General features: G+C 35.2%; 1 protein-coding gene across 4 annotated transcripts; it reads right to left on the reverse strand.

Annotated features, from left to right (window-relative positions):
* Positions 1-1,452: 1,452 nt before the first annotated feature.
* Positions 1,453-22,358, reverse strand: LOC134282446 (protein still life, isoforms C/SIF type 2-like). 4 transcript variants are annotated; one of them, XM_062764875.1, is made up of 23 exons: positions 22,318-22,358; positions 21,723-21,892; positions 20,575-20,672; positions 20,050-20,193; positions 19,753-19,935; positions 18,528-18,748; positions 18,268-18,394; positions 15,281-15,448; positions 13,858-14,038; positions 13,384-13,638; positions 13,026-13,114; positions 12,658-12,810; positions 11,864-12,058; positions 11,169-11,183; positions 9,968-9,989; positions 9,782-9,868; positions 9,316-9,492; positions 8,293-8,417; positions 7,883-8,059; positions 7,507-7,691; positions 6,412-6,742; positions 3,270-3,298; positions 1,453-1,794 (listed from the first exon to the last, which is right to left on the reverse strand). In XM_062764875.1, exons 1-22 carry the CDS (start codon positions 22,356-22,358, stop codon positions 3,287-3,289), a joined length of 3,156 nt encoding a protein of 1,051 aa, XP_062620859.1. In that variant the 3' UTR covers positions 1,453-1,794; positions 3,270-3,286. The 4 variants fall into 4 exon arrangements, with proteins under 4 accessions (XP_062620859.1, XP_062620838.1, XP_062620852.1 ...); XM_062764854.1 differs by lacking the exons at positions 1,453-1,794; positions 3,270-3,298 and having other exon boundaries at positions 5,869-6,742; XM_062764868.1 differs by lacking the exons at positions 1,453-1,794; positions 3,270-3,298; positions 11,169-11,183 and having other exon boundaries at positions 5,869-6,742.
* Positions 22,359-22,388: the final 30 nt, after the last annotated feature.

Here is a 22,388-nt window from a genome sequence, read left to right on the forward strand (position 1 = left end):
ATACATTGTATTTAAAACATTTGAAATGTTCTGTAATAAAATGGATCATGACTGGTCTTAAAATACATTTTGACGTACATTTTTATAAGTCTTGTAATTTGAAGATAACACCGATCCAATATTAGCTAGGGCTATTATATACCCCCAGCAATTAAGTCTTGAGTTGTAATGAGTTGGTCACCAAAAGCATATAAGGTATTGCAATGTAATCTATTACATTGTGCTGTCTGAAATAGAAGACTCGCTACTACATCAGTAGAAAATCTTGTAGTATCCTCATATACTGTTGAATATACTAGCAATATTTTGATCTGGAACTGTCCTTTGTTTTCAGTGTTTTTATTTATGCGAAAATAACAGATGAAAATTTACACCTGAAACATCAACCAGAAGGTTTGCATCATGACACACTGAAAAATCCAGATTAACTGTGTATGCAATTACAACCCTATATCTTTAGAAAAGTTAGGGTGCAGAAAGTCTGTACATTTCTTATTTAATTCTAAGTTCAAGAAGGATCACTGTCAAAAATAATTGAACCCTGACTAAATTCCAGCAGGATCTGCATATATATATTCCTATGAGGTATTCATAAGTCAGCCAAGCTTAATGATAAACAAAATCATTGATGACTTCAACTTTTCAATTGTCAGCTTTCCTAACTTGTGCAGCACTGCCAATATAACTTTATCACCAGCATTAAATTAATAATACATGGTCTAATTTATATCTCTTCGTAGATTTGATCCATAAGAACTTGCTCTTAAATGAAGCTTGTAGTTATTCACTTGACAAACAAGTTGATGAAACAAAGATATTGCGAATCTCGTATAAAGTCACCATTTTGGAAGTTTTTGATGTTGATGCAGAGACCTAATAATGTCAGTAAATACAACCCATTATTCAGTCAATTGCTGCAGCTTGACCTTTTGCATGCTAATTGTTAAACCATTATTTTTACTGAGTGTCTACATATGTCCAATTTCTAAAACAAGGTAAATTATTAACAAAGAAGTTGATGAAACAAGAATTTCAGCAGTCTCGTTTAAAGTCATCATTTTGGAAGTTCTTTGGTCGATACAAAATTTATCTTTGAGTCAAATGCTGACTGACATTTTTCATTCTAATTGTAAGTCCACTATTTATACACTGAATTGATGACAAATTTTTCCATTAAATCTCGATCATGACAAGGTCAGCACTCCTCCAATGTACCTGATTCCACCTCTGATGTTTTGGAGGTCACTGTTTGCCCTGCTCATGAGCTATATTGTTTAAATCAACCTTTGTGCTTGAATTCTTTTCGTCATCTCCATATATTTTCCTTTTAGAAGTATATTTTATACTTTCCAGTGATATGCATTCATCTTCATGTAATGGAAGATTTAAAATTCTTATCATAAATCAAATTGGAGATTGATTGATACAGAAAAAGCTGTAAGACTTGTGTTGTTTCTGTTGTTTATTTTTTGGTGACACTAATTATAACAATGTGATTGACAATAAATTATCAGATACATAATTCTAAAAATAGTAACAGCAACAATCACAATCATGTGATATCTGTAAATAGTAACATGATTACATCAAGTGATCCATATATAGGTCATGTGATCAGTAGTAAACATTGTATGGGGTGTGGTAAGACTTGTTTATTTAATATATAAGTTAATAATATGTCAACATAAATAGTCACTCTGCATCCTAGCTTCTCGTTTGTAACTTCCGTGTACAAAATCTGCTTTCTTGAGTTGAGATTCCACATTTTCTTCTTGTTTAGAATAAAGACCCAATCTGCAGGTTAAATTACAATTTTATCTCTCAACAAAAAAAAAATATTGACATATCAAATATAAAATACAAAATAGAACTCTCCAAAATATTAGCTCAAGCTTATACAGAAAATAAATTTATCAGTAATTTTCCACAACAAAAATTGTAGTAAAAAATTAATACAAAGAAATCAATTCATACAAAAGTATTTCATGATTGTAAATGGGGGACCATGTTATTAGAATTAATTCATTTGACAAATATAACTAGGGTAGTATAGCTAGACTATTGGAAACATGCCTGAATTTTTTTGACTTCCATGGTGCATGAATTCTACATAAGTTGGTATATATAAATTCACAACTGACTTTATGTAGATGTACAGTAATGTAAACAAACAGGTATATTAGACTACAGTTATATTACATTAGTTCACAATCAAGTCATGCTATATTGCACATCCCCTTGTTACAACACAAAATATGGTGTCACAATGGTAGAAATGTCTGGACATGAATTGGTATGAAATTAAAAAAAAAGTTTTAACAAAAAATTTAACTTTATGAAGATCAACCACATTATCAGTTGGAAGCAATTATAAAAGTTCAGGGAAAAATAATTCCAAGACAAGATTTGACTTTTCTTATGAGCATGTTTTTGAATTTCATTTTATTCTAGATTCTACAATAGGTTCATAGTACCGTTAATCAAAACTGGTCATGATCTGTCATTCAGTATGTTAAAAAAAATATTTATGCTCAATAACATACATTATACAATCATGACAAGAGCACACGGTGTAACAGGTCGCCAGGGGATGATTACTCCTCCAGGGCACCTGATCCCACCTCTGAAATTTCTAGAGGTCTGTTTTTTGATTTTATGCAATACTCACAAATACGTGTATGTATTGATTTTTGAGAATTATCTCTGTTTGTTTTCTTCAACTTTTAAATTATAACATGGAGACAATTTTCGGAAAGGTTGGGATAACTTCACATTCAGAAAACACAAAATGTTTGGTGCTGCAAAAATTCGTCAAGAAATATATGGTCACAATAGCATTCAAAAATCAATATTTTTTCCACAATTTCAATTTTTATTCAAAAGTGTTTAGCTTACCAAAACAAAAAAAAAAAAATGTGCAAAAAAAATTTCTAAATGGTGTTGACAACTGTAGACATACAGTCGCAGAAAAAGATGATCTCAATGATATGGGAGTTAAATTCATTCAATGCTTAACATGCCTGCCTGCTCATGCTCCCTCACCATATTAAAAATTTACATAAAAAACAGCAGTTCAATCTTGTACATGTTGTACTCTGTATATCATAAATATTAACCTAACTCTCTCTTATCTGAAAATAGTTATAACAGATAAAGATTTCCTGTAAATTCTATGTCTAAAACAAAATAACAAGCTGTTAGGGGGCACTACTCAAGTCTGAAGCAAAATAAACAATCAGGGGTTTTCTACTATATATTACTAAAATTACCTTCTTTGACAGGAGACTTACACAAGTGACTGTAATGACAAAATATCAGTTACATTTAGTAAGTCAAAAGCACATACACAAATCAAAAAAGATAAAAAAAAATCTATTGTGAAAGTAAAAATAAAATGTAAATATATTACATTTGGCTATGTATTCTACATTAATCTATTAACGCCTTCCATGGAAAGCAGCTTTCGTAAAATCAAGTACATCACATCATTTTCTGTCCATGTTAATGTAAAGCACATTTATAAAAAGCGCCAACTCAAATCTTGTTTAAAATTCAATTTCCACTGAACTTCGTTCATGCCAAATAAAATACATTTACAGTAAATAAAATGTAGCTTGATATTTTTGAGTTATAAATTAGAAACAAAAATATAAAAATGTTTAAAAAAAGTAAAACTGATTCGATGTCCTATGATTTAATATAAATTTTCTGATGAAATGAAAATTGGCCAATCAATGAAGCAATCATAACTGGCCAATCAATGAAGCTGTCATAACTGGCCAATCAATGAAGCTGTCATAACTGGCCTATCAATGAAGCTGTCATAACTGGCCAATCAATGAAGCTGTCATAACTGGCCAATCAATGAAGCTGTCGTTGGCTGATATGTTGGACTAATCTAAGTTGACTCTGCTTTTACTATGATATGGCATGCTCACTTATATCACATTTGGCACAAACTGACTTATTTGGCCACCAACTGTACAAAAACTGAAGCCTGTAATAACCCCCCCCCCCCCCCCCCCCCCCCCCCCCCGGCCCTTCTCATCAACCCAGAAGGTCAAAAGGGGAATAATACTTGAAAAAGTTTTAGCTTAAAAAGACAGATGAACTAATCTACTCTATCATCTTTCAAAAATATTGTATAAATTTCTTTGGCCCTTATCTTTTTAAAATTTAATGGCTATAAAGTTATCCCTTCTCTGCATACATTATGCATCTTAAAGCTTAAGGTTATGACCAAAACATTCACTTATTACAACTCTGTTCCTCCTAACTAATGATGGCTTTTAAAAAATCAGCAGTCTTTGTGTGGACCAATGTTTTTCTAATATATGTATTCATGCAGTACAAAAATAATTTTTTTTTAGTTTATAGATTTTTTAAAGATCTATATCCATGACCTTCAGGCTTGTTTCAATGACCCACTTCAAGGTCAAGACATAGACCTCTAAAAATGTATTCTGAGCATGATTTTCCAATCTTATTCCATTACAAAGCTTACACATAAAAACATAGTGACCTATACCTATGACTTAGGTAAAGGGGTCAGGACACACCCTCTGGTCACATTTAACTACTGTGTCAAAAAATGCCAGATACCTGTCAGGTAGAATATTTCTACATATTGATGAGAAAGACTGAGTATTCTTTTGACAATCTCAGATTAACAAAAAATTGGTTTAATGAAGCAGGCCACCCGAATATGTAAGGTTATTTAGGGTTAGGGTTAAGGTTCAAAGAGTTTAAAAGTTCACAATTTCATGTCATTTAAAAAAACAAACTAAAACAATAACATGGTCATAAGGATATGCTTCATGTAAAAAAATAGAAGCTGAAGGTTGGATAATAAATTCTCAAAGGGAGTTTCATAGTTGCCAACTCACCCGATTTCGTCGGGTCACACCCGATTTTTCAACCCGTAACCCGATTATTTTTGATGACCCGGCGGGTCATGCTTATCACCCGATTTTTGCCGAACAACCCGAAAATCTCCCGATTTCCGGATAAATTAGGTTGCACTTTTAACTTCCAGTTACAACCCAAGCTTAGATCTACGTAAACAATGCCGATGGATTAATTATCAGTGCAGGTGTAAACAATTAACTTGGTGTTGTTTTGACAAATCAATGTTTGAAGTCAATTAAAATGGCTTCCGATAGAACTAGATCGTTATCAGGGCCAACAGGAACAAACTGAACCAAACACATGTCTCTGATTGAACCAAGAAAAAGAGAAACGATATTTATGTACATATCAAGGAATCTTGGCAAAAAACTTTCATTCTAGATAAAATGAAGTGATCAAAGACAGTGTAGGCCTAAGTTCACATTTAAAACATATTGCAGTAGTTTAAGAGAGAGGGAAAATAACTTCAAAATTGAAATTGGTATACTTTCAAATTTAGCAGAAACTGAAAAGGTTTTTAAAAAAAAAAAAAAAAATGCACACTTACTTCAGGTCAATACTGAAATATGAAACCTTCAATTCTCATTTTTAACATGTAAATTAAATCAAATTATGTATGAATTTTTTGTCATAGTAAATTCAATCCTTTTTCAGTAAAAGAATTCTCAATACACAAATACTTTGTATATATATGTATAAAATTTAATCATGGTAAATATGTCGTGAATGTCGTTACGCGTTATGACCAGATTTTTTAAATCTGGTCATGACCAGATTTTTACATGCTGGAGGTTGGCAAGTATGGAGTTTTAAGTCATAAAACTTATTGCACTTTGTTTTGATCTTGCACTCAATGTTGATGATTAAAAATTGTATGGATGGAGATAATAAATCCTATTTATAAATAAAAAAAATTCTGATCAATGAGATATTCTATCCCTTAACTTTAAAGAAAAGGTCTCATCTTGTTTTATCTACTGAAGTTTAAATGAATTTAAAAAAAAAACAAACAACAATTTGATTGACACAATTACAAATTTAGCAAAATCATGAATATGCAACATGTTATGCAAATCAACCAAACTCATGAATATGAAACATGATATGCTAATTTCAGCACTCAGTGTCTTTCAGTGGGACTGAAGGTAAGGAAATGGGTGTGTCTTTTATGCTTCTACGTTGCACTATACTCAATCTATCACTGTTAACATTAGACACAAGACTAGAATTCATGACAGAACTAGGGGAGGGGTTAGTTTTCACATAGACTAAATTAGACTCGTTTCTTGGTTTCCAGATAGGTGAATTAGTTTCCTGGGGGAGATTGGAGGAGAATTGTCCGGGGTTCGCGCTGGCCTGTGTGAGTTTGGCTGAGTTACGACTAGAGACACTGAGACTTGATGTAGATGAACTAACGCTCTGTCTGTCAGTAGTCAAGTGGGCAGAGCCATCAACTGTTAAGTGGGCGGAGCCATCAACTGTCAAGTGGGCGGGTCTACTTACTGGCCCCGCCTCTTCTAGACTGTTTTCATCCGTCAGATCCCCCAGAGTCTTACTCCTGGTTCTGAATGTGGGTTCTGATTGCTCGAGATAAACCGTCACTTTTTCCTCGAACTCCAGGGAATGGCGGTCGGGTTCACTGCTTTGGCTAGGTTTACCTCCCCTTTTCTTGCTGAGTGTTCGAATGTTGGAGTTGAGGGACTCTAACCGCTTCCCTCCGTATGGAACATAAGAATTCTGCGTCTGGTTTCCGTTAGGCAGCGCCATCTTCCGCACACTCTCACGTATTGTTTGACGAATCACCTTCATAAAATCAGACTTGGCTTCTGCAGAACTGAAAGAGGACATTTAAATATTAAACAACATTTCTATAGGAAACTTTTTCTAAAGTCTGAGAGAGATACAGGTAGTTTATTACTAATTGTTAGGAAAAAAAAATTCGAATTGGCAAATGACATGTTAAAGGCTTAAGTGCTTTAAAATTCTGTACTTTTAAAATAGTGTAACTAGACAATAGTTGACTATTTCACTACCAATTTTTGTTTCTTTACCATTGTGAAATTTCGTAACTGTGAGTAAGAGTTGCCAGAATTTATACATGTGTCAGTAGCAATCAAAATTTGTACTGTGCTAACAATTTCTTTCCTAGATAAGCATAAATAAATTAACTGAATTTTACAGAGGTTGTTTGCCCTTTACCTGTTACAGAATTTGTACACCTTCTCTGTGGCATCTTTACTTGTTTCAGAATTCGCACACCCTTTCTGTGGCCCCTTTACCTGTTTCAGAATTTGTACACCCTCTCTGTGGCCCCTTTACCTGTTTCAGAATTTTTATACCCTCTCTGTGGCTCCTTTACCTGTTCTGGAATTCTTACAACCTCTCTGTGGCTCCTTTACCTGTTTCAGAATTCATACACCCTCTCTGTGGCCACTTTACCGTTTAAGAATTAGTACATCCTCTCTATGGCCTTTTTACCTGTTACAGAATTCGTACACCCTCTCTTTGGCCCCTTTACATGTTACAGAATTTGTACCCCCTCTATGTGGCCTCTTTACCTGTTACAGAATTCATACACCCTCTCTGTGGCCCCTTTACCTGTTACAGAATTCGTACACCCTCTCGGGGCGCCCCTCCTTGTCAGAGCGACTGTGAATCAGGTCCCACCAGTAATGGCCGTCCATGTCTCCAACCTTCCCAGACTGCACCTGAACTTCCTGTACTGGAATTACAGTTCGGAATCTCTCCTGGCACTCGTATACTTCTGCCACCCCTTTCTTGTCCTGAAAAAAAGTGTTCAAACCGCATCTTAAAATCAATGAAAATACACCCCTCCAGCTAAGAAATCACTCAAATACATTATAAGCCAGGGTTAAAATTTGAGAATAAGTCAAATTCACTGCAGACACTTTTTACACTCTTGAAAGAACAAGATAAACTTCAACTGAATGTTTACACATAGGTTTTTCCATACCTTTGTTTTGACTTTCTTTTTTATTTTCTCTCTGCAGACGAAGACGACACCGGACCTGAACACAAACACAATGTTCTCTAGGTCCAGGCCTTTCTTGATTTTTCCCAAACTGTCACAGAGGTTACACCATTCCACGGTTCCATACATCTGTAACTCCCCCACACTCAAATCTACAGCCTAAAAATAGAAACAGCTAAATATAGAACAGAGGTTACACCACTCCACAGTTCAATACATCTGTAATGGAATAGTCAGACCTGCTTGTATACACCACACTCAAATCCAAGGGTTAAAAATAGAAAATCTAAATATACAAGAGTAGATTACACCATCCACAGAAACCCTTGGCTAGCGAAGATGGTATACACGACATTCATTTTATAATAGTGTTATAACCATCCCAGTTGTACCTTTTTGTGTGGGTATGTGTCCCTGAACACTTTACAGAGCTCATCAAACACTGTCCCGTATTCCTCAAAGATCTTCTGCATCTCGTTAATGTGTTCTGCAACAGCCTCCATTCCTTTGTTGGCCTCTTAAAAAAAAATTACACAATTAATGATAATGTTACTGGAGTGTTTTCAAGTCTTCAGTACAAAACATACAAGGCTATTACAAAGAATGATTTCACAGTATGTAGACATAAGCATCTTAATAGTGATATTCATACTATAAGACACTTGTACCTTTATGTTACATATAATGCATGATAAATTGTTAAAATTATCAGATGGTGACTCTGTTTTCTGTTTGGAATTTGGGTGCATGAGAAGAATTATATCATGTAACTGAAATCTGCTGCCATAATCTTTTATTTTTTAAATTAACTGACGGTGTCCATTACCTGTCTTTTACATGCTTATGACAAGTACATAGCATGTCTATGACCTGTGTATTATAATGTGTCTCTGACCCGTCAATAAAATGTCTATTACCTGTCTAACGTCTAACCTGTCTATGTCCTGACTATTACATGTCTATTACCTGTCTAATTTTTAGTTACCTGTCCATTTTTCTAGTTACCTGTATATTATGTGTTTATGACCTGACTGTCTATTATGTGTCTATGACCTGTATATTATTATGTGTCTATGACTTGTTTATAAAATGTCTATTACCTGTCTACAACCTGTCTATTTTTATAGTTACCTGTCTATTTTGTGTCTACTACATGTCTATCATGTGTCTATGACCTGTCTATTATGTGTATATTATCTGTCTATTTTTCTAGCTACCTGTCTAGTTTGTGTCTAGTACATGTCTATTATGTGTCTATGACCTGTCTATTATATGTCTATTACCTGTCTATTTTATAGTTACCTGTCTATTTTCTAGTTACCAGTCTATTTTTCTAGTTACCTGTCTATTTTATGTCTATTACATGTCTATGACCTGTCTATTATGTGTCAATTACCTGTCTATTTTATATTTACCTGACAGGTGATGATGTTCGTCCGTGTCTGGGTCCGTCAGGTTACACAGCTGTTGAAGCAGTAGCGGGTACTTAAGGATTCTCTGTATAGGTTTGATGAGGTATGACTCCAGGGTGGCCGAGTGCTGCTGTTCTGGATTCCGAGCGTGAAGGAACGCCTTCAGGGCATCGTTTGCCACTGTAACAAAATAATTCAAAAATGTTTACAGTTTGTGTGTGTGGCCTTACGAGCATCGTTAGCCTCTGTTACAAAATTATGTCAAATGCGAAAATTCATTACTTGTGAGTGTGACCTTTATTTAGCATAATATGTAATCATCCATTTAATATGAACACAAAAGAGTGTTTCCTAACTAATTATCAAAGAATGCTTTTCTACTGAGAACTTTCAAGTTTTCCCTGGATTAAGGATTTTCTGAGTCTGGATAAGTATGGATATGTTTTATTGAGAAGTTTTAAGTTTTTACCTGGATTAAGTATTTTCTGAGTCCGGCTATGGCTGGCACAGAATGAACTGTACACCTTGAAGTGGTTGGCGTAATATAAAAATGAACCTCCCAAGGAAAACAGCACTCTCTGTATAATAATAAAAGTTACATGTAATATAATACTGGATATTGTAATAATTCTGTTAATCTAATATAAAAATGAACCTCCCAGGGAAAACAGCACTCTCTGTATAACAATAAAGGTTACATGTAATATAATACTGATTATTGTAATAATACTGGTAATCTAATATAAAATGAACCTCCCAGGTATACCCTCTGTAAAATAACAAACACAGTTCACTTCTCCTAACAAAGATCCACTGTAATGTAACATTGGCTATTATGATAATTCTGTTAATAAAATATATAAATGAACCACCTGGAGAAAACAGTATTCAAACACATAAATTCTCTTTACAAGGATCCTCTGAAATGTAATACTGCCTATTATCATAATTCTGTTTGTTTGATAGAATTCTAGCATTCTCTCCTTAGACTGTCACTTGATTTAGCAAATCCCTGTATCAAAAAAATGCCCTCGAATTAAAACTAAAAAAATGAAAATTTTAAGATGTCTTAATAAGTAACTTCCTTAAATAAAATTTTACAATTCAGATTTCTATCATGAACTTTGATTTAAAGAGGAGAAAAAAGCGAACAGTGTAAAAAAATATGAAATGACAAAGATGAGATAGAAAAATAGAAAGCATTGGATTTTTATAAGATGGATAGTTTGGATACATAACCACAAACAAGATATATAAAGCTGTATTGAAATGCTGTGTAGAGACTCACACTATTCTGATATCTAAAGGGAAAGTGGGGCTGAAAATGACAACATTTAATCTACAGTATATTTCTGTATATAAGGTGAAGGCTACGCTGTACACATTGCATGTACATATATTACATGATGCATCAACATTTTTTAACTACAAAGAAATATAGATGGGGTCCCCCTAATATTAAGGCCAATCTCTAAAAAAAAAAATCTGATTTTCCTATTGCCATTCAAAATTCAATGCAAAATTTTGTTTTTTAAATAAAAAGTCAAGATATAGTTTTTAATTTTCTATGAAATTACCAATTCAGTTCTTTCATATATCTGTACAGTGATCAAAACACAATCAATCAACTTTACAATTTTACCCAGTAATATATATTAATGCTGTCTTCATAATGCTTACTTTTCATGCAACAATAATCTAAAATAAAAATGTCATCCGAACTGAGAAAAATATGTTTATAACTGGTAAACTGATATTTGAAACTAGCTATACATGTAGACATACATGTTAAATATATTTATACAATATCAATAAAGCACAGTAGGCCACACATTGCTGCATTATAGTAGACATACCCTGAGTTCAAGATCCTAAAAAAATGAGGGGAAATTTAAGTAATTCTTAGATACTGACTTATTCTAATCTTTACTTAAAGCAATATTCAGATATGTTCAGAATCTGTATGTTTAAGGGACGCCATCAGACGGCAGGAGTTACAGTTCCTGAATTTAAACTTTTAAATTAGTTATCTTAAAATACTGTAAATCTACACAAGTTCCATTTATGTATCTCACCTTTTGGGTTTTAACTTAAAATGAATTCAAACTTTAAAAATTATTGAAACTTTATTTAAAATGAAAACCAAAACAAAGCCCAGAATGTTTTATTATAGATTAAATCCACTGTTTTATTTTTTTTTTTTTTTACAATTTAAACTGAATCAAACTAAATGAATTAACAAATTTTGGGGACAGATAATACCTAACAGTTTTAAGCAATGCTATTTCTAAAAGTCTCAGAGCATCTTATATTTTGTATTGAATGTATTTATTCTTTTAAAAGAAATAATTCATCAATTACCAAACTATAGTTTTTTAAAGCACTCATTTGTCAAAAATATATTTTTTCAAAGACCATCAATTTTCCTTCTTTTTAAATTAGTTTTTTTTCCAAAAAAAATGATTATGGTAACTAAATATGATTAATTCAGCATTTAAAAACATTTTGTACAGTAATGCATCACCATGATGATTGAATGACCTTGACCTACCCTAAAGACCTTGGGATCCTCGGTCTGGAAGAACTCCCCCTGTAGCTGTATGGCTTCCTCAAGACTGATCAGGAACTGCCGCTGGAATGCCACAATCTCCTGAATGTTCCCGAACAGCTGCTGAATCTCCCCTGAGGTCAAAAAGGTCGCCGACTGCAGCGGGATCAGGTACTGCTCTGTCAGGCAATTCAGGTCCTAAAAGGGAAGCAACTCTTACAGAACTACAGAAATAAAGTCAGGCAATTCAGGTCCTGAAAGGTGAGTAACTCTTACAGAACTACAGAAATAAAGTCAGGCAATTCAGGTCCTGAAAGGGAAGTAACTCTTATAGAACTACAGAAATAAAGTCAGGCAATTCAGGTCCTGAAAGGGAAGTAACTCTTATAGAACTATAAAAATAAAGTCAGGCAATTCAGGTCCTAAAAGGGAAGTAACTCTTATAGAACTACAGAAATAAAGTCAGGCAATTCAGGTCCTGAAAGGGAAGTAACTCTTATAGAATGCCCTCTCTGTCTCTATGACAACTAAAATAAAGTCAGGCAATTCAGGTCCTAAAAGGGAAGTAACTCTTACAGAACCATAGAAATAAAGTCAGGCAATTCAGGTCCTGAAAGGGAAGTACCCACCTTGACATATGCCCTCTCTGTCTCTATGACAACTGTTCTCACCTTGACATATGCCCTCTCTGTCTCTATGACAACTGTACCCACCTTGACATATGCCCTCTCTGTCTCTATGACAACTATACCCACCTTGACATATGCCCTCTCTGTCTCTATGACAACTATACCCACCTTGACATATGCCCTCTCTGTCTCTATGAGTTCCATGATAACTTTACGTAGTTTCTGAGCCTCGGACAGTGATTTGGAGTTTTGATGGACGTGACCATCTAGAACGTTAGGTTCACTCTCCGTCCGACAAATTGATGTCACCTGCTCTGCATTCTAAAAACAGACCAAAAAAATTAAAACATTCATTGGTCAGTTTAATCAACACTACATGCATAACATTCTTGCTTCTGACATGAATAACTCAGTTAACAGCTGTCTCTCGCAAAAAAATCACCCCAAACAATGCTTGTAACATTTATAATTATTTTAAAAGCCAATTATTTTTTCTACAAAGAAAAACAGACCTGGTAATAAATCATTTAGGTTACCTTAAGCAGTTGATCAATCTGAGAACCAGCCAAGTCAGGCAAGGAACCAGGTTTTCTGAGACAATCGACTTCATCTGGAGAACAACTTTCTACAAATAAATCAGAAACTACTGAAGACTCAAGCTGAAAGGAATTTTATAGGTTATGTTCTTTATAATGATGAATGTCACACACACAAGAAGTCTGCATTTGTGTCTGTGAGAGAGAGAGAGAGAGAGAGAAAGAGAGAGAGAAGAGACAGAGAGAGAGAGAGAGAGAGGAGGGAACAGATGTTATGCAAGATTTCTGAATGCTCATTTCCAATGGAGATTTCTATGTGTATTTTGTCAATGTATGTAAGAGAGATATGAACTCTGACCTTGAGGAGATGGCACGGTGAGATTTTCGATGATGTTTTCTGGGATACGTGACTGTGAGGGGGGCGGAGGGCACATCATACTGCTGATTTCTGATTGGCTGCCGGTTACAGCTGCCTGGCTGTGATTGGTCCTCAGGGATCGGACCGTGATGACTAAGGACTTAGACTCATGTAGGAGCGTCTCAATGTACACCATGTCCAGGTCTGAGACAATTTTACTGTTAATGACTAGAATCTCATCTCCTATACTCATCTCTAAATAAAACACACAATACAGATTAACAAAATGATATATATACACACACCCTATAATGATTATTACATATTATACAAACACACACACAATACAGATTAACAGGCATGAGATGATTTTACCACTTATAACAAGAATCTCGTCTCTAAATAAAACACACGACACAGATTGTAAACTTCTTCGAGTCACTTGACTGACACACAGACAGACAATAAACTTACGACTTCTGTGTGCCACACTTCCTGGGGTGACTTGACTGACATACAGTCGAAGTTCGTCGTCTTTATCAAAGTCCTCGGCGAGCTCCGCCTCTACCGTGAAGCCGAACTCTGTGTCCCCCGGGGACTTCATGAGGTGTAGCTGTACCACGGACTTCTGACAGACTTCTATAGACTCGTACTTCTGAAACAGAGTAAATAATTATTAAAGATAAATCTGTACTACAGACTTCTGACAGACCTCTATAGTCTGGTACTTCTGTAAAGACAGCATACTGTGGAATCATCATTGTTCGTGGGGGTCCAATGTTCGTGGCTTTCGTGGTTAACTCTGGCCCACGAATTTACATCCAGACGAACGTATGTACAAACATTTATTTTATTATTTATTAAAAGTTATGATTACAAAGACTATCTAATATCGTTAAATAACCGTTACCTTTGTGTTCATGCAGGGACCTATATACCTGGTCCATGTAATCGTGCACAAAGAAGACACTCTGTATGTTTTTATTTAAGCAAAAAACTATTTTAAAGGTATCAAAGACATAACTATAGAATAAGTAATAAAGTGATAAATAATTGAGTAAACTGTTAAGTAGTGTTTATATTACGGTCCAACACTATCTCAAGACCCCATTAATCAGGTCATTTTTCAGTACGATTTAGGAGTGGGTGCTAATTAGCCAATTAGCATGAATTGGTTTCAGGGTAGATGTTTTTAACTTGAAGTCAATTTTGACATTGTCGTCGTTCTCATTTAAAGATTTTTCCCACTTTAAGCCACTGCGTGATGGACATTTTGAAATAAGATGAGTGAGGTTAATTTCAACAGAAAATATATTTACCGCTGAGAAGAATTAAACTATTGTAATTGTACGTTTTATATTCACAGGAGAGATAACTCCCTATCATTTTAAATGAGCAACATTTACGAATTAAAAAAGAAAACGAAATAGAACTTTTTATCAACGAAATTACGTCCCCACGAACCAGGAAATTTTTGGTGACCCATGAACATTGACCCCCACGAATAAAAATGATACCACAGTATTACCCATAATCCTCGGTAGATAAAACATCTCTGAACAAGATTCATTCTTTTCATAATTTTTTTTTCTACCTTTGTATAAAGATCAACTACTTTAACACTCAATAAAAGGGAAATTCTCTCATTCATTGCTTTTTTACCACTTTTTAAAAAAAAAGGATCTTATAAATTTGTTGCTGAATTTTTTAATACAGGCAGATATAATGGTCCATTCCTTACGACAAAATTGGAGGAATTTGTCCATGACTATAAATTGGAGGATTTTTATCATAAGGAATGGACCATCATATCTGCCCGTATTAAAGAATTCAGCAAACAATTTTATAAGAACCTGTTAAATGAATTCAAATTTTCAATGAGCTTACAATAACTCACCATATTTTTAATGTTATCTTTGGGATCCAGCACTATGTAGGTATTGGGGGGCGTGTCAGATTGTGTAATCCGTACGTAGTGATCTTGGGGGTCTAATTGCCGTTGGTTACAGACCGATTCCAGAAGATCCTGGGCCGTGCTCTGTTTGTTCACCTTAATCAGCAGAGTCTGGAGAAAAAAAACCATCTGACTGAGTGGACATTTCATAATTCAATAAAAAATCCACAAAATTTGCAAAGATTATTAAAGACATCATTGATTTTGTAAAGATACAGAGGGGATTGCTTCCACAGAAAAAGCACAGCTCCCTAATTCAGAAACTGTGATCTTAAATCCAAATAGTCAGAGATCAGAGACTACAAATAACCCTCCCCCCTCCCCCTCCCCAACAAAAAACCACACCCTCGTACAGAAATTCAGATTATCCTCTTCTTCATTTAATTTAAAAGAATTATACACACCATTCAAACAGAAGTAGAAAAAAACAGGAAGTACTTAAAGAATGCGGAAATATCGGGAACTTGGAGATGAAAGAAAACAGGACTGTGTATGAATCATTGTAACAAGTCTACATACATTGTCAGTATCACTAAAAAACAATGATCATACTTGTGTACAGTTTAAACACATTGTGAAATTTTCCAAGGAAAATCATTTTTACAAGGTTTTGTGTTAGAGTGAAAGTCCTGTTTCAGAAAAACTTGTCTAAAAAATGAGAAAAATACTTCAGAATCCGTTTGATGCCATACACAGTACAGAATGATTTGTGTCGACATGTCATTTTCGCACAACTAAAGGACCTGGTCAATACAGATATATCAAACAGGTTAGCTTAACATGGGTTACTAAATGTCACAATTTATAAAAAGATTTACATGATCATATTAATTTGTCGTTCAATAATTTTTTATAAGATTAGTTTGTATTTAACTAAGGCAGATTAATATCACACAAAATTGATAATTTAATGATTTTTAAATCAAACAGGGGCCATGAATTTTACATAATTAACAACTATCCTCAAAATAAAATGCACCTACTTTGATAAAATATATAACTCCTTTCCAAATAAAACACAATCCCAATATAAGCCACAAATGCACAATAAAACAGATATTCTTACGAAACCATCAGAATGCACCTATAGTCCAATCTGTCAATACACAGGTAACAGTGTGGTCATTATAGCCAGCTCTTAATATTTACACCTGTCATAGGTCCTGTACCTAATTACGACCACAATCATGACCTCTAGTGGACAACACCGGACGTACGGCTCAATGTCCACTCACCGGTGTATAACCTAACCCACAGAGCGTGAAATCACCCCTCAGGCCTAACCTAATTACAAAGTAATTACATGGTCCACGATGGTAATGTTTGAATGAAATTTCTGTAATTTTTGATGTGTTAAATCAAGCTTACTAATTATCTCGCAAAATCCCACAGAAAATTCAGCACGTCCTTAGCTTAAAGACATGTACACATTGTAAAACTGTAAATCACAGAGAAATAAAGTCTTAATGGAACCCATACAAACAAAACTCTCAGATAAAAAGCCCCAATAATAACAGATATTGTTAAATACTAGTCCTTTGTAATGTACAGATAGAATTATCTTCTATAGCTCAATCTTATTTATCAAAGTCTTGTTAAATCTGAGTCAAAGAATAATTTACACACACAAAGTTCTATTATTTTTTAGATATAGGTTTCAGCATCAAAACCTAATCCCCCCCCCCTCAATCACAACCACCATCAAAATCTATCATCACTTTCCCATCACATCCCTCCCCAACCCCAAACCTGTCACCCCCCCCCAATCCAAACACCCCCAATCTTACCCAACTCCTACCCCCACATTATATGTACATTTAAGAAATCACTATAGAAGTTGACATAGAAGAGTTATTTCCCCTCTGTCCTTGAACATCTTTACCATTGCAGCCATACACAATATATCCAATGTTTCTCAGTTCAATAATCCAACTCAGATCTCTCAAAACCCTGACATTTGTGTCTATGAACATCAAGAACTAAATACACTCATGTACAAACACAACTACAATGTAATTTATTATGCAACACAAGAGGAAAAAATATGCAAACTTTCTGTTACATTAAATGCCTGATCATATACAGGATTTCTATTTACACATTAAGTATTACTAGGTCACCTAATGATCGGAGATCAATGGATCGCTCCTCTAAGAATGGGTACTCGAGACCTCCGAGCAGTGAAAGCACTGGTTCCACACAGGCACAAATGAATCTCCAACTGAAGTCTTAACAGTAGAGATCTATTGAGTTCCAGCAATTATACACTTATACTCCTCTCTTTATAATAATTCAGTCAGATTTCTACAGGTTTATTAAATCTGTGGCTTTGATCGGATCCTTTAGACATTTTGTAACTTAAAACCAATTTTAATATGTTGCTTTGAATTCATTTAAATTAAAATTTATTTTTGGAAAATATGAAGTAGATCCAATGCAAGTTTCTATTGTACAAACTCTTATTTGATGTTAAATCCCTAGCCATATGACCTTAACCTTAAACTAAAAACACATTACCCCCCCTTCCCTCTTTTCAAATTGTCATAAATAAATTAAGTTTTTAAAAGGTTGGGAGCTTAAAAATTGTGGCATTCTACCTCAGAAATTCTTACTGGAATAGCCCTTAGGATACACATTTTTTTTTTGGGGGGAGGGAAAGAGGGTACATTGTCTGTGACTTAAAGAATGTGTATCCATTCCCTGGTCAATCTTGTCACTTTCTTTTCTCCCTTCCTATCATTAATTAATATTTCTTTCCCGTCTGTTGGTGCAGTCAAGTAATTACCTACGTCCTTTTTGTCTAGTTATCTTCTTCTGTATGTATCCCCAATTCTTACTATACCTGGTTATTTGGGAGGGTGACTGTCTCCGCCATTGAACCCCCCATCTGACACGGTTGAGAGATTTTCAGGACTGTTTGGGTACTTTACCTGATTATTCGGCAGCGCGACTGTCTCCGCTAGCGATCCCCCATCTGACACGGTTGACAGATTTTCGGGACTGTCCATGTAAAGATCAGCCACCACTTCATCTATATCTGTGGCCTTATACACCATACTGAAAATTTAAATGGTTCTAAAAATGTACAGTACTTAAACATGAAAAAAATGTAACATACTGAAAAAAACCACACATTCAAAACAAATATACTGTGTGTCAGGGCTATGGTTGTGTAATATACAACACTTACTGTGTGTCAGGGCTATGGTTGTGTATCGTACGCCGGTGATACCTGAACGTCCCATCACCCTTCGGTGACAACATTCCCCCCTGGTGTTTCCCCCGTCCGTAAATGTTGGGGACAGTCAGGGGTTTCCTGGCCGCGACCAGAGCATGAAAGGATGTCACGGTAAAAACACCCAGACGACCCAGACTGGACTTGGTTGTCTTGGAGGCACTGCCCAGCAGAACCTAAAAATAGAATAAGGTTATATTGTCTCAAGGTCATTATAAGGTCACAACAAAAACAGGAAGGAGATGATGGAACTGTAGCTCTAGTGATTTGTACTTATAATATGATAGGAGAAATGTTGTAAATAGACCTTAATATTTTGCTTTTAGTCTAACATTATCTAGTTTTACCCCCCCCCCTCCCCGAATCACTAGACAGGTGCTCTACAAAATATCTGTCCATCCTCAAAAAATATTATAATTTATTATGATTGCATAGAACCTAGATCATCACCTTTTAGAATTGATTATCTTATCCTTAGTTGTCAATTAGTACAGTGTATTTGATATTCCCAGAAAGCATTCAGTAATTATAAATGTAGTAGTGAAGTTCTCTGTAGCAGTACTAGTAACATTCCAATGGAAAAGGTGTCTTGAAATAAGTACAAAAGTCACAAACAAGGTTTTTATTTCATGGTTTTAATTTGTTAAACAAGGATTTCAGTTACTTTATTTCCTGAGTGAGGAAATGATTTAGTTTTGTATACTTTCTCTGTAGCTAGTACTGTTAAGATTCCAACGGACAAGGTGTCTTAATAATCAAGTACAAAGGTCACAAACAAGGTTTTTATTTAATCCTATGGTTTTAATTGTGATACAAGGATTTCAATTACTTTACCATATTTCCTGAGTGAGGAAATGATTTACTTTGTATAGGATAATTTACTTCCTCAATTCTCAAATGTAACTGTTATAAAAGTTATCCCCCTTATATTGCTATTCTTCATATGTAAAAATATTCCATAAATCTTAATAATCAAATCTTGCCTATAAAAGTCTGTTATGTTCTTTAATATTTCATTAACTTTGAATTATTGTGACCATCTATAGATTTTTATTCATAGAAAATATGTTAAAGCTTTAAGCTTTGCTCAAATTTTATGATAACAATTTTCCTATTTATAAATGACCCTACCTTGGGGCAGGGGAGTTCTGTCCCTAGAGCTATTTATAGATGACCCTACCTTGGGGTTGGGAAGTTCCGTTCCCTGGAGCGAGGCTATGTAACAGCGGAAGCGATACTGTTCTATAAATAGCTTTTCCAGATTTTCCTCCCATTGGCCGATCTGTCTGATAATGGCCTGTCGACTTCTGGGATCCGTGACGACCGTCAACTGAAGTTCTGCCATTTTCCTCATCTTTAGGTCCTACAAGAAAAATTTAGAGACATTGATATTTACAAATAGGTGTTACTTAGGATGTTGATGTTTGTAAATCAGTGAAATTTACGATGTTGATATTTACAAATCAAAATAACTTACGACGTCAATGTTGGTTTCCAGTTTGTGAAGTTCCCTCTTCATCAGTCGTAATGTGTTATCCTTTCCATGTTGCCGAGCAAATGACGAAGCGCAGGCCGAGTGAACAGCACAGATCCAGCTCTCCTGTTCCATTGGGGACGTCGCCTGATGTGAAAAATTAATAAGAATTTAAATATAGGATGCCAAAAATTGGGGACGTTGCATTGATTTGTTAAAAAATTGATAAGGATTTCAAAAATACATATAAAATTTCATGGAAGCGAAAAGTGTTTCTTCTGAGTTCATAATCTTGTAAAAAAAGATATAACAAGTACATTTTGTAGCTAAAGTAAAAGATTATATTTTAATACTTTAAACAATCCTGAATCAATGTTGGATTATATAAATATTTCTTCTTTAAAATATCTATTTTTATGGGATCCACTTTGAAATTCCATGGTTATGGGAGAAAAAATTTAAGGGGGGAGGGTAAAAAATATCAGCTTTTAGTGTCTTTCCATCATCTTTAAAATTTTTTAAACTTACCTCAAACAAATAGGCATCTCCAAACGCAGTGCTGACTGAGAAGATGTTGTCCCGTTTTGGATGTTCGGGTACTGCTTGTGCTATGGCGCCCTCTATCACTGAAAACAAAAGTTTTATAAAATTACTGTTTGAAATTCTACTTTTAAAATAACTTACTCAGTGTGTGACATGGTAAGCTGTCCTTGGTTATGTGTTGTGGTATACTTTATATACTCAGTATGTCACGCTATGCTGCTATACATACCGAATATGTGCCGTGGTATGCTGTCTCTATTATTTTATGTTTTACTTACCCAGTATATGCCTCGGTATGCTAGCTGCTATGTGGTATGCTGCTTTACTTACCCAGTATATGTCGCGGTATGCTGTCTTCTGTTTTTTTTTGTGCTATGCTGCTTTACTTACCCAGTATATGTCGCGGTATGCTGTCTTCTGTTTTTTTTTGTGCTATGCTGCTTTACTTACCCAGTATATGTCGCGGTATGCTGTCTTCTGTTTTTTTTTTGTGCTATGCTGCTATACATACCCAGTATATGCCGCGGTATGCTGTCTTCTGTTATTTTTTGTGCTATGCTGCTATACATAACCAGTATATACCGTGGTATGCTGTCTTCTGTTATTTCTTGTGCTATGCTGCTATACATACCCAGTATATGCCGCGGTATGCTGTCTTCTGTTATTTTTTGTGCTATGCTGCTATACATACCCAGTATATGCCGTGGTATGCTGTCTTCTGTTATTTTTTGTGCTATGCTGCTATACATAGCCAGTATAAGCCGCGGTATGCTGTCTTCTGTTATTTTTTGTGCTATGCTGCTATACATAACCAGTATGTGCCGTGGTATGCTGTCTGTATTATTCTATACTTTACTTACCCAGTATGTGTTGCGGTATGCTGTCTGTATTATTCTATGCTTTACTTACCCATTATATGCCGCGGTATGCTGCTATGCTATGCTGCTATACTTACCCAGTACGTGTCGCGGTATGCTGTCTTCTGTTATGGCTGTCTCCTCACTACAGTCGTAGAACAGCAGTACTGTACCCTTTAGACAGACCCAATACCTCTTCCACTTCCTCTTACTTACCCTGTATATGCCGCGGTATGCTGTCTTCTGTTATTTTTTGTGCTATGCTGCTATACATACCCAGTATATGCCGTGGTATGCTGTCTTCTGTTATGGCCGTCTCCTCACTACAGTCATAGAACAGCAGTACTGTCCCCTTCAGACACACCCAGTACCTCTTCCACTTCCTCCGCGGGGCCAGCTCTAACTTCCTTTTCCTGTGAATCAACCAATTCTTCACCACCAGCCACCTACAGACATACACACACATAAGAGAGTAATTCAAACTGAAAAAACAAAAAGATATCAATTATTCACCCTCTAAAACTAACTTTTTATATATACTTCAAATTCAGTGACTTTAACCGATGAGATGTGACCTTGTGTCAAGGTGTCAGTACACTTATGACAACGTACTGAGGTTTCAATGTGCTCCTCTGTTGCTTATCTGACATCCTCCCCCAAATTATACCCTGCCTTTTGCAGCGTTCTGATATCCCCATTTGATCATCCTTATCCCCCAATCACTGACTTTTACCTATCTGATTCCACAGGGCTTCCCCCTACCTAATCTTACCCACACAATCTGAACCTATCATTCTGATGGCCCGTAAAAATCATACACACACAATATTTTGATGCCCCTCATACACACACCAAATTTCTCTGATCTTACCCCGCCTTTCTGATGGCCCCGCTCTGTCGGTGAAAAAGCATATAAGTACTCATTGTTTACATCTCTAAATA

Source organism: Saccostrea cucullata, unplaced genomic scaffold (assembly GCF_032062105.1).
Source record: "Saccostrea cucullata isolate Sc308-1 unplaced genomic scaffold, CSIRO_AGI_Scuc_v1 ctg3118, whole genome shotgun sequence".
Classification (NCBI taxonomy): domain Eukaryota; kingdom Metazoa; phylum Mollusca; class Bivalvia; order Ostreida; family Ostreidae; genus Saccostrea; species Saccostrea cuccullata.